The following is a 12,813-nucleotide window of genomic DNA, read 5'->3' as shown; positions in this document are numbered from 1 at the left end:
TGCAGCCAGAAACTTGAATATGGAGGCAGTATATTCCTCTGAAATACTGATAACCACCCACAAGACTACTTGGTGTAATAACACAAGATCAGCATCATCATATTCACCACCATGTAAATATCAAATGTAATACACAAAAGTGAAATAAAAGGTATATCATTTAGAAATATTCAACTTCTGTGAGTGTGTCTTTTACGTTTCCAGTTCAGAAACAGTATACTGCAAATAAATTAATCACTCCATGACAATAAATGTAAATGTATTCTTTGTTTATACCATTACACAACAGAACTGAATGTGACTTCTTTGGACAAAGCCTTCCTATATCACCCTGAAGCAAATACTGCAAAGAAACTTTGGTCAGAATCAAATGTAAAAGTTTCAGTATCTATGTAAGACTTTCTATTAAATATAAGATCTCAGCTCGTTTTGTTGCAACATTATATTGACCAACTTTTCCACATCCTTTTATCTTATTATATTGTGCACAGAAGGCTGCAACGAGATCAACATTGCAGAGAACATGAATGCCACAGTCATATCCATTAACTTGTTGTAATGAGTCTAGTTCTTGGAAATCACCCTTGCCATAACATGACAAGTATTTAAACAGGTTTGAAGCCAGTTGCCATGCTTGCTTGAAGTTACTTCCTGCTGAAGAATCAAAATGAAAGAATGTGTCCTCTGGCTTGCTGTACACTAGAAGGCTCCAGTGTGTGCCACCAGGAGAATCTGTCTTTTCACAATTATTCAACACCAGAAAAATAAAGTCCCGTTTCTTTGCTTGTAGGGGATCAAGGAAAACAAACATGTCATCAGATGGGCTTATTTTAAGACACTGTGTAACATCAGGACTAACAAACAGAAACTTGTTCTCATCTTTATAAGCAATTTTTTCAAGATACTCAAAGTAAAAGTTTATAATGATATCATTCAACCAGTGTGGACCACTCAGCAAGTCAATGTCTGATTTGTGTAGCAATGCCTCATGAAAATTAAGTATGATAGGGTCATCAGACATTCTGTGTAACTGCACTCAGGCACTGACAAATTAGTTAGGGACGTTTAATTACTTATTGACAGTTTACCTCTAGGTATATTTATTTTGCAGACTCTGTAATAATACTTGTCCAGTTTTGACATCTTTATGTAATTATATACAGCTGTAATGCACTCTTCGAATTAAAAACAAATGCTTATATCTAAGTTACAGGCACAAAAAGCAGTAACTTCAATAAGTTTAATTCAATCATAAAGCAACTTTCGTATTTTCATTGAATGCGCTACTAATCAGAAGAACACTTTCTGAACAGTGTCAACTCGACAAATGAAATTTTGTAGTACCTTGGTGTTTAAGTAGTATAAGTTGGTGATATCTGTGAAGTAGGTTAGCTATCGAGCATGGATCGCCTACATCATCTATGTGTTGCGAGAGTACTAATGCTCTTCGAGGTCTATAATTTACATCAGGTCTTCACACTGATCACTGTTGTGTAACGGAATGTAGGAGGCCACGATGTGTGTGTGTGTGTGTGTGTGAAATGGGAGTACGTGTAGTATCTATGATGTAGAAAGCAATATTCAACTTATTGCGCAAGAAAATTCGTTGGGATCAATTCCCAGGTAAGCGTAGGATTTTATAGTTATGCTCAGGATTAACTGTAAAGATTTCTAGTGTGTAATATAATGGTGCATAGTTTTAATCATGTAATTATTGTTTCCAGCTGCACGCAGTATGGCAACTAAGCAGCCGTCACCAGAAGTGATCTGAAAGTTGCTTTCGGTCAGCTGACTTTAGACTGGTTGTACTGCTCTGTTCCGCTTTTAAAGTTATTTATATAAACCAAGTAAATCTAGTTTTGTTTTATTTTCTTACATATGAAGTTAAGAGCCGCAGGATGTAGAACATTTCTGTGAAATTCTTGGCCCAAGGAGGACCTTGATAAAAAAAATTCTAAAAACATTATGTTGCAGTGTCAAATCGTTTTGAAATAATGACTAGATAAGTCGAAAATAGTTAGTCTCATCACTATTTTCCTAGTGTGATGTGAACTAAATTGGCCTTGTGCTACTGTTGTGTGCACATTTTAAGTTCTATCTCGGTAAATTGCTGTGGTATGGTATAGTGAACTGTTATGGAATACTTTTAGATTATACATGGTATAATGTTTTATTCACAGGTAAACTGTAATTGAATTTAGGTCATTCTATTGGTAAGTAACTCAAAGGAGCGGAGTCTTGGAGAAGCTGGTTGTTGCTCATCTGGCCAACAAATTCCCTGCATATTTTTATAGAACCTGAAAGTTTATTACTGTTTTTACAAAAGCCTGTCACTGGTCTCTATTCTGAGTCAGATGAATCATATCCACACAATCCCACCTTATTTATGATTATCTGTTTTTTCACAAGGTCTTCCAAGTGGTTTCTTTCCTATAACTTTCCCAACCAAAATGTTGTATGCATTTCTTATATTTTCCATGTGTGATCTGTCCATCTCATACACCTATTTTGTCATTATAACCATATGTGCTGAAGAATATTAGTTTTCAAGCTTTTCATTACGAGTTTTCTCTAGCATCATGCCAAGTCCTCGCTTATAGTTCCAGATATGCTCTTCAGAATCCTGTTCTCAAACATCAAGCTTCACTCCCTTTCAAAAGAACATATGGAATTATAGTTTATATACTTTAATCTTTATGTTTTTTAGTTTGGAGATGGGAAGACAAAAGATTCAGAACTGAATGGTAGCCAGTCTATAATTGAGCTTCTCTGTTGGTGTGGAATATCCTGTGCCTAAGTGAACATGGCATCTGGAGCATCGTCTTTAGACAGCACAGGAAGTAATGGTGAGTTGTGATTATAATACAGATTTGTCCTATGTTGTGTTGTATTGACTACTGGAATGAGGTTGTGCAGTTTGTCAGCTTGTTTTTAGCTGTATAAATTTTTTTTAATTTATCCTGATCTTGTGTTGTTAGGTACACTGTCACGTGGATATACTGTATCTAACAGTGACAGAAGCCTATCTTCAACTTCTGTCCGGGACTATGACGGTTTGAAGCAACAGTGTGACAAAGCAATGCATGAATTACAGCTGTTGAGAAGGTATGTTTATTTTTTAATTTAGTTTTGAGAAAGGTGAATCTTATGCTGCTGCCCAATCTAGTAGTAATGGATATGGTAACAACATTTATATGATAATAGTACATTTATATTTTACTGCAATGGGTGACATTTTGCATGTTTGTAGGAGCAGGATTATGATTTTGTTTTATTTAAAATCTTGGATCCATTTTAGGATAAAGGTGAAGTCAGGGAAAAGGCCATGAATTTTTGTTTTTGTTTTATAAAGGTCAAGTGAACAGAAGCAATAATTAGAATCTCATAGTTATATATTGTACCCTCTCTGGGGTGTACCCAGCCTCCTATTCAATGAAAACTGTGGTTGGGTTAGGTCATGAAGCTGACCATTCCCCTCCATCTAGTGTCAAGGGTAAGAACATACATCTTGTAGGATTTGAGGTTTTCACAGCGGTGAGTATGAAGAATTCTGTCTTCTGGGTTGTTGCGCTGGATGTTAACATCTACCAGACTACACAGCGCAACAACACAGAAGACGGAATTCTTCAACATACATCTTAATTGCATGCCGCTCAGTTCAGCACCAGGGACACATTCACTTTATCTTATTAATGCCTGCAGTATAATCATGTTTGTTCCATTTATCAAGGTGTCTGTTGGCTTGGTTTTTGTTATGTGTAGTGGGTAAAATTCAGAAAATTTACTTTTTTATAAAGTAAGCAGCGAGACAGATTGTTGCATGTCTTTCTACATCTTTCTGAGATCAAAATTTTATCAAGAAGTGTGTTATTAAATGTGTCATGAAATGTAACATTTACATGACCTAGATAAGTTGAATTAAATTTTGTTTAAATTTATTGGATAGGCAGCATAGTGAGACAATCCGTCGCTGTGATCACACCATGAAAGAATTGGAATATTACCGGGGACAACACAGAGCGGCAATGAACCAGTTGGAGGCCGCTGCTCAGGAATCTTCCACTTTACGCTCTAAATATGCTGATCTGGCATCAGAAAAGCAGCGTCTAGATCGGGACCTACAAAGTTTGCAGAAGGAAGTGACAGAACTTAGATGTCAACAAGAGGTATGACTGATCTATAAAGGCAGTGGAAGAATGTTTTGTAATTATATTCTGTAATAGCCACTGTGACAAGTGTTTATGCAGTCAATTCTCCATGGTAGGTGCTGTGGGGACCTGTTAATGCCTTTCTCATCAGTGTTATGATCGTCAGGGTAGTGTGCAGTTTTGTTTTCATTCCCTCCCCCCCCCCCCCCCACACACACACTTAGTTATGTGTTTAGGATTTATTTTTGGAAGTGACTTGTTGAGTCACCCAAACCACGACTGCATCTTACCCACAAATTCATGGTTTAGCTACACTATTGACACATGCACTTGCTTTCATTACCAGATCTCTGCTTTCCAATTGTATTTTGTAAAGAGGGGAATGGTGAGAACAATAACTTCCAGACACATCACAGGGAGTTTATTGCTTCAACGTTCAGCTAAACATGGCCCTATACCCAGTTGGGCTACTTTTGAGGTTACATCACAGTATAATATTTATTATTCTTGGGATTCCTAAATGAATTCTATAGGGCAGCTAGCCTGACTGGATTTGCTGATGTTTTCTTCAATCCAAGACCATTTATGTAATAATTAATTATTATTTGTTATTGTTTTAATTGGTCTTGTAATAGAGGAATTAGTTTATATCTTAACTGCGTCATGTTTGTGTTTAATCAATATAATAATTCATTCACCGTCGATACACAAACTTAAAATGTTGTTAAAATTTACTTAAAATTACATAAAATTACAACATTTTTTAGAATTAGATCTTGATTCATTTCACATTTGACGACATGTTTTGGTGTATTACACCATCATCAGGTCAATCAATTTAAAAACTGTTTTAAAAGCTGTTGTACATCCTGCTCCGCGTATATTGATACGTTTGACTGTTTTGATTTCTTCCTTTTAATGCTTGGATGTTTATATCAGGTTGTAAGTGATGCGTTGTACGTCCGATATTATGGGGCTGTAGATTGCAAGTTGCAATCTACAGCCCCATAATATCGGACGTACAACGCATCACTTACAACCTGATATAAACATCCAAGCATTAAAAGGAAGAAATCAAAACAGTCAAACGTATCAATATACGCGGAGCAGGATGTACAACAGCTTTTAAAACAGTTTTTAAATTGATTGACCTGATGATGGTGTAATACACCAAAACATGTCGTCAAATGTGAAATGAATCAAGATCTAATTCTAAAAAATGTTGTAATTTTATGTAATTTTAAGTAAATTTTAACAACATTTTAAGTTTGTGTATCGACGGTGAATGAATTATTATAGAGGAATTAGATAAAGGAATCCAGTGCGATGAAAAATTAATGAAACTGTTTCCCAATTTGTGTTTTTTCTTTTGTTATCAGGATGTGATTGTTAGTGAGAGTGGGACAAGTGATGCTTTGAATCAGCATTACATCAATCCCCTACGGAAATATGAAGCAATAAAAGATGAATATGATTCATTAAGGAAACGCTATGATGATTTGATCTCTTCTCATACATCAGCAGTAAATAAACTGGAACTAGCACAGGTACAGTTCCTTATTACTTTAACTTGAACTAGTTAATGCTGTTGTGTAGGATCATTCGTGAATAGTGTGTAAATAGTAGGCAGGTAAGTACTTTCTTGTTCTTGAAACTAGGAGGTTCATGTACTGTATTTGTCTAATGTTTATTATGGTATTATCCTCCCATCTATGCCTTAGTCGCACAAGTGGTATCTATTTTTTTGAGGTTTTCCAGCTAAAATTTTGTATTAATTTCTTATTTCTCCTTGCATTATTCATGTCTTACCCTCAGGTTTTGGATGGAGGAGAAGACCTACAGATATGGAGAATAACTTTGACTATAATGAATAAACAGTTATAGACAACCAACATTTTTTGTTCCTTCGCTGGCTAACATTTCACAGCAACAAAAAACCAGTGTGTTATGAAGAATTACACGCATTTCATACTTGAAGTTATATTTGAGGAATGTGATAAAAATTGAATTTGTGCACATAAACACCTGTTTACACTTAATTCATTGCCATTAGTGCCTAGTAATTTAATCTATTTGTGAATTGTTAATTGATGAATAATGACTTCTAGGTTTGGTGATTTAAATTGTGAGACCTGGGTGGCCTTAATACATCCCTGATTTTATTTCTACTGCAAGGTTGATATAAAGTTATCCTTGTTAATTCATTTTATAATATGTGCTGCAGGAAGAAGTGACCCGTTTGAAGAAGCAATGTGATGAAGTAGCTCAAGAGCGAAATTCTGCTATCCGAGAACGTAATGGCTTGAAGCAGCAGTGTACTTCTGCGATACGTCAATGGGATATTGCTCTTCGTGAAAGGAATGAATACAGAGAAGCTCTTGCTAAAGTTCAACAACAACATGAAGAAGCAGTGAAAGAGATAAATCAGGCTATGGCTGTAAGAATGAAGGCCAGCAAGGACCTGAAGAGGCTTACAGAAGAGAGGAATGCTGCAATGCAGGAATACTCCCTCATCATGAGTGAGAGGGACACAGTGCACAAGGAAATGGAAAAGCTGTCTGATGATCTTACACAGGCTTTCAAAAAAAATAAGACATTGGAAGTTGAGAACAAGGATTTTGTTGAAGAGGTAATTTTACATTCACTATTCATATTTTTATTAATAAAAGATGTCAAAAGAATAACCAGCCTTATACTCTCCCTTAACACATGAAACAGTTTTTTATAATATATTCAAAATTGTTTATAAATAACCAAACTGTTCTTTCATATGAATGTGAAAGGATAAAAGCAAGTGAGCTGCTGCTCACAAATGATTTGCCATAAATATAATGAGCATTTGCTGTGGTGTGGTGGATCTTACAATTATTTAGTTTAAGAAATTAATAAGCTATGCCTTAAAACCTGTCAAGGTTACTAAATGATTTATTCCCCCCTCTCCATATGGCAACCCCAACATAAAATGAGGGTGCGGTTTATGTTTTAAGTTTGAAAATGTTCTGTGTAACAGCTGCAGTATTTCTAACGTGGCCATTGTTGGATGTAAAATGGCTTATAATTTTGTGTTACAATGTAGTTTAGTTTATAATTCAGGGACTGCTGGATTCAGAATACAAGAATTGGTTTGAATCATTAAAAATTATGCATTTCATATGTTTTTGTTCTGTTAATGTCCTCTGTGCAATATAAAGACCGTTGAAAATCAGAGTGACAGAATACAAATACATTTAATTTGGGTAGTGTTTTGAAATTGGTATCAGTCAAGTTTTATAATGCTTATGAGGGGCTGTTTTATGCTAAATAAAGACTTATATAATTTTTGAAGTAAATACAAGGAACAAAAAGTTTGGTTTTATTTGCACTTTAATGTGTCTGTTCATAAATTGCATTTGACCTTTGAACTATTATGTTAAGGTCACATTGCACATTAATAGGCATGATACAGTTTTATACAATATAAAGAATTGTTGATATCAGTCTTCAGGGCTGTATAGTAGTGTAGTCTTCTTGGTGGTTACCAGTGTTTCAGAGGAGCATACCTCCATTTCCAAGGTTGAATATAAGTTGTTTAAAGAAATTGAATTATGCACGAGACTTAATTATATATTTAACTTTTTCTTTCCGTAATTATACAATTCTTAATTGTTATTGTGTATATCTCTGAGTTGTCGTCCAGATTAGAGCAGTACAATAATGCATGTATATTAGAATCTGTTGTACACATATATTTCAGTGTAATGTGTCTCTGCCACGTGAATCATAATGAGGTTAATTTTTTATCTTTCACAGTATTTTTTATGTGATTTGATGTACATGTTTCTACTGTATTATAGAAAAAAGCTCTGTCATATCAAATAGAAACTTTGAAGCGTGAAATTGCATCTGCACTACATGATCGTGATAAAGCATTGAAGGAATGTAATGATTTGAGGGAGAAGTTTGGTGAATACACAGCAAAAGAAGAATCCAGTAGAGAAGGTTTAAAGTCTAGAGTGGAGTACAATTCTTGCAGCAGGGAACGGTATGTACTTTCATAAACTGCGTGTAGTTTAACAGTTTGTGGATGAATGGGCTTTCAGTTATATTTGTATTAATTATATTTCTGATTTGTGAAATAGGGTGTTTTCATCAATGTGTCATTTGTGTATTGTGTAAATAATGTTATTTCATAATGGATGCATGAATTGTGATTATGCTTTGTCTGTACAAAATTCTTCCTTTGGGAGTTAAAAGTGTAGTGTAAATATATCTTTTCACTACATACCTATAGTAATTCAAGTATGTTTCCATGTAAGACATTTCAATAAGCTGGTGTTTTGTAAAGTATTATAATACTAATTAAATTATATTTTTAATTTTTTCTGTGACATATTTAGTTTTAAGAATAGCTTGAAATATGTAAATTAATACAGCAGGTTTGAATATTTCTTCTGCAAATATACATTACCTTTCCTGTTTAGTGATAATTTAAGAGAAGATCAGACAGAAGTTCTAAAAAGCACAAGGGATATGTATGGAAAATCTCAAAAAGAAAGAATGGATAATCTGGATCAAGCAAACCAAGAGATTGATAGATTACGGAAACAGCTGGATAAATTGCAAGTAGAGCTTCAAGGTAAGTATAAACAAAGAGAAAAAAGTTATTTATTGTTAAATGACAAGATTATCATTTATGTTAAATGCCAGGGTTGAAACTTGTGCATGTTGTTTATTTCTGAAGTTCCTGATGAAAAATATGTTCTGTGAGTCAGACTTGTATTAATTAAGATGCAGAATGAATCATTCTTTAAAAAAAGGTATATTTACCTAAACAGCACTGTGGCATTTGTAGTAGATGTTTTCAAGGAGGTGCATTGCAGGCAAAGAGTTAAGGTACAATTTTAACTGTACATTTTATATTATTATGCTTATGTGATAACCAGTTGCCTGAAACAGGAAAGAATCAATCAAGTTCCATTGAAACTGTTCCTTTCTCTACTACAGAGGCTACACAAGAAGCTGAGGTTTCGAAGAGGCGGAGAGATTGGGCATTTAGTGAGAGAGATAAGATTGTGTTAGAAAGAGAGAGCATCCGTACTCTTTGTGATCGGCTGAGGAAGGAGCGTGATCGAGCAGTGTCCGACCTAGCAGAAGCTCTCAGGGACTCTGATGATATCAAGAAACAGCGGAATGAAGCTTCGAAACAGCTCAAAGATCTCAAGTATATTTATGTAATAATTATTTATAACTCAGTTGCAGTGTTTTTATTTTTAAATGTTATAATTTTCAATTTTTCTGTAGGGAAAAGATGGAAGCTGAACAGGAAAAGGAAACTAGAATGCAGCAGTTCCACACTGTTGGTCACAATCACAGTCATGACTCTGCTATTGATGCTGACCTCCAAGAGTGGGAGACAGAAATACTGGATATTGATTTGGTGAGCTGAAACATGAAAATATAAAACTTGCTTTAAATTAATTTTATCAGTAGTAGTATAACATGATTGTTCAAATTTGTAAATGTTAAGTACAGCTTCAGTCAAATTTAATTGAAAACAATTAAAGAATGAGAAAGTTATTGGCAGTTGTGCTGTTTTAGATTTGTTACAGTACTGCTATGTGTACAGATCACTGTTAATAAAAGGAGGGCAAATGAAATTTTATATTAGTGTAATGGTATATAACAGCATTTATCAACCTATGGTACGCGTACCACTGGTGGTACACTAGCCAATGTTGAGTGGTACGTGAAGTAAGTAGGCAAATAAAAAAATAATATTAACCTTAATAAGTTTTCCCTGAACACATTTGGTTAGTGGTACATTTAGTGTGTTAAATTAGAATTAGTGGTATGCCAACGAAAAAGGGTGAGAACCCCTGGTATACAATATAGAGATTTTTGCATTGTCTTTGTTTTTCACTTGTGCAGCCTTTCTCATTTTTTCCTTTTAACAACTGAGAGTTAAGTAACTGTGAATTGAAATATGAAATTCTAGAGTGGACTTGCTTCTGATGATGACCTTGGTTTTGATTTGGTTGGTGGAAGAGATGACCCACATTATCCCAACGACAGTGGCATTTATGTATCATCGATCACCAAAGGCAGTGTGGCAGATGGAAAGCTAAAGTAAGTTGATAAATAATTCAGCAAGGCTACAAGCCATGTTGAGGTAGAGGAAAAACATGTGTAGCATGTAATCTGGTATAAACAAAACATTGAATAGTACTCATTTTTTATTGTAGGCTCAATGATTGTATCAGCCGAGTGAATAATTTGGATTGTAGCAATGTTAGCAAGAGGATGGTGTTGGAGACTGTACGTTCAGGTGGTGGTGTGGCCAGCATGGTTGTTCGGAGGCGTCGAATGGGAGGACGTTGCCTTTATACCACACAGGTAAGCTGAGTCAGTTATGTATTTAAGTTGTAACTATTATCGTATTTATTTAAAATATGTTACATATATAGAAATGCAGTGGAACCCCTGTTTTATAAATTTTTAAGGGGAAAGAATTGGAAAAGCAATTGGAATGGTACCTTATGGGAAGGAAAAATAGTAGTGTGTTGTGTAAAGCATTTCCATTGATGGCTTAACAGACCAGCTAGTGATGGCTATGCACGTTTGCTTTCTTCAGGAAATAAATTTTCTGAATTTATGTTTAGGTTTTCACATTGTTGAAACAGCTTTTTCTTTTCACGTTTACATTGGTAAAATTCTGTTTATGTTTGAACATACACTATTGTGTAACTTCGGCTTTTAGGGATTAGCCGTGTTGTATGTTGAACTTTCAGTGCAAACAAAATGAATGTCTGTGGAAGACAAAGAGAGTGGTTAAGTAGGTCTGGCAGTGGGAGTAGGTTGGGAAGTGAGTGATGTATGGGGGTGCACTAGACATGACAAAACTAAATTGGGGTTTCACTGTAGCTGGTTTGTTCTGTGGAATTCTCTGTATGTCTGAAGCTGATGTGCTTAGATAATGCATATATTTTTCAGTTACATCTGAATGTTAGTGAACATGGTCTGACTCTTGAAACTGGAATCTACATTTGCAAAATCAATCCAGGCTCTTTAGCTGCAAAGGAGGGAAACCTGGCAGTGGGGGATAGAGTTCTTAGTGTAAGTAGGAAATCCTTGTTACTTTGTGGTATGGTTTTTTTAGTGGTCAGTCAGTTACTCTGAAACTTTAACCAGCACTTATTACTGAATGTAATTTTTTTGTTCTTTAGATTAATAACAAACCCATGGATGGACTGAAAAGTGCCAGAGAAGCAATGGCAATCATGGATGAATCATGTGATGTCTTAACCATAACAACTCTTAAAGGATCTCTGTCTCCAATCAATTCACATTCTAGTGGTCAGATTATTACATCTGAAGAAGAAAGGGGGTGTTTCAGTAGCTCAAATTCCACATCAAAACCAATAAAAAAAAGCAGTCAGAGAATGGTGAACAGTTGCTCACAGACTGATGAAGAGAGATTCCTAGAAGTTAACAACCATAGTGCAGCAGAGGAATTTATGGACAAAAGATACTTAAGTAGTGCTTTTGGGGTAAATGATCGTGCAATATACAAAGTCAGCAAGTCAACAATGGAGAAGCAAAGCAACTCAGGGGCATGGGAAATGATACAAGAGAAAATTGACATTGTTAGAGGTAGGCGACATTCTAAGGAAAGGAATCGTGAGAACACAGATGAAAAGAAACATCATCGGAACTCTTCACCTAACACTTTTGAACAGGAAAGAGATGATGCAATTGCTGAACTGGACTCGGTGATTGAAAGCTATCATCGTAAAACTAGTGGCAGTGGGCTCAAACGTAGCAGGAAACGGGGAAAAGAACTTGAAAAAAATGGTGGTACTTGGCCAAAAGCTCGCAATGGCCCTGTGATAGAGAATGGTACAGGCACCATCTTGCATCCTAGGAAGCACAAAGAGAGGTTGCCTCTTTCTGAATTGTTAAATAACCCTCCCAAGTACCCTCCTGACACGGTACACTATTGTTCCAGTGGAGTTTCTGAACAGCCTTCCCGACCTGTTAGTATAGCTCATGATCGGGCAGTGTCCTGCTCAGCAGCATACAAGGTTCAGGATTCAAATTCTGTTATGCTTTTCAACAAAGCAGGTGGATTGCTTTGTACTCAGAAGTCATTCACTCCAACTCCATTCAAGGAGCTAATCTGTGAGAACAAGTCTAGCACCGAGTTTAATCGGGACAGGGAACGAGACAGACTGAGTGTTCTTGCACCTTCTGATGCTAGTATTGATTTCTCTGTCAAGTCTGGGAACATTGGCAAGGAAGTGCTGGAGTACTATGCAAAGAAGAAAAGCAGCAAATATCCTCCTAGTGACAGCGAGAGCAACATCAGTCCGGTGGAATCACTGACACCATCGCTGCCTTCACACAGTCGCATCCACTCACAGCTGTATGGAGTTCCTGCCACCGTACATCCATCCTTGGTGAGGTCACTGCCCCACTATCCCTTCACACCCTTTCACTTAGCACACCCTCACCCTCACCCACATTCAGACTCAATGACCACATCTTTGCCAGCAAGATATCCTTCCCCAACACACCTTCCATCCTCCCAGAGTGGAGAGTCCATTGGCCTACCGGACTCGAGATCCTACTGCTTTGAACCACCATACAGCCCAACTCCACAGGTGCGTTTCAATATAATGCCCAGGAC

General features: G+C 36.0%; 2 protein-coding genes across 5 annotated transcripts in view; one reads left to right on the top strand and one right to left on the bottom strand.

The window, feature by feature from the left end:
• Nucleotides 1-242: 242 nt before the first annotated feature.
• LOC110830390 (SUMO peptidase family member deneddylase 1) lies at nt 243-1,332 on the bottom strand. 2 transcript variants are annotated; one of them, XM_087358560.1, is made up of 2 exons: nt 1,089-1,332; nt 243-783 (listed from the first exon to the last, which is right to left on the bottom strand). In XM_087358560.1, exons 1-2 carry the CDS (start codon nt 1,141-1,143, stop codon nt 389-391), a joined length of 450 nt encoding a protein of 149 aa, XP_087214686.1. In that variant the 5' UTR covers nt 1,144-1,332; the 3' UTR covers nt 243-388. The 2 variants fall into 2 exon arrangements, with proteins under 2 accessions (XP_087214686.1, XP_021920961.2); XM_022065269.2 differs by having other exon boundaries at nt 243-1,332.
• A 38-nt stretch (nt 1,333-1,370) lies between these two features.
• The window catches only part of Dlg5 (MAGUK family member discs large 5), a 29,051-nt gene continuing 17,608 nt past the window's right edge, over nt 1,371-12,813 (top strand). Inside the window, exons 1-15 of one of the 3 annotated variants that reach the window (XM_087358507.1) lie at nt 1,373-1,623; nt 1,725-1,847; nt 2,708-2,846; nt 2,979-3,105; nt 3,947-4,166; nt 5,528-5,695; nt 6,373-6,777; nt 7,982-8,169; nt 8,609-8,763; nt 9,132-9,348; nt 9,429-9,564; nt 10,123-10,253; nt 10,370-10,520; nt 11,118-11,240; nt 11,351-12,787. In XM_087358507.1, coding sequence (XP_087214633.1) covers nt 2,804-2,846; nt 2,979-3,105; nt 3,947-4,166; nt 5,528-5,695; nt 6,373-6,777; nt 7,982-8,169; nt 8,609-8,763; nt 9,132-9,348; nt 9,429-9,564; nt 10,123-10,253; nt 10,370-10,520; nt 11,118-11,240; nt 11,351-12,787 — 3,501 coding nt within the window. In that variant the 5' untranslated portion in view covers nt 1,373-1,623; nt 1,725-1,847; nt 2,708-2,803. Of the gene's footprint in view, nt 1,624-1,724; nt 1,848-2,707; nt 2,847-2,978; nt 3,106-3,946; nt 4,167-5,527; nt 5,696-6,372; nt 6,778-7,981; nt 8,170-8,608; nt 8,764-9,131; nt 9,349-9,428; nt 9,565-10,122; nt 10,254-10,369; nt 10,521-11,117; nt 11,241-11,350; nt 12,788-12,813 lie in introns of all 3 variants that reach the window. The other 2 variants (XM_087358509.1, XM_087358506.1) reach the window with 2 other exon arrangements.

Source organism: Zootermopsis nevadensis, unplaced genomic scaffold, assembly GCF_977971745.1.
Source record: "Zootermopsis nevadensis isolate Lab colony 2312 unplaced genomic scaffold, Znev_1.0 Znev_ptg000030l, whole genome shotgun sequence".
NCBI lineage: Eukaryota > Metazoa > Arthropoda > Insecta > Blattodea > Termopsidae > Zootermopsis > Zootermopsis nevadensis.
This window is presented reverse-complemented; position numbering and strand designations above follow the sequence as displayed.

What these genes read in the sequence shown, in the direction of transcription:
- LOC110830390 (XM_022065269.2), bottom strand. Translation starts at nt 1,021, where the DNA reads ATGTCTGATGACCCTATCATACTTAATTTTCATGAGGCATTGCTACAC.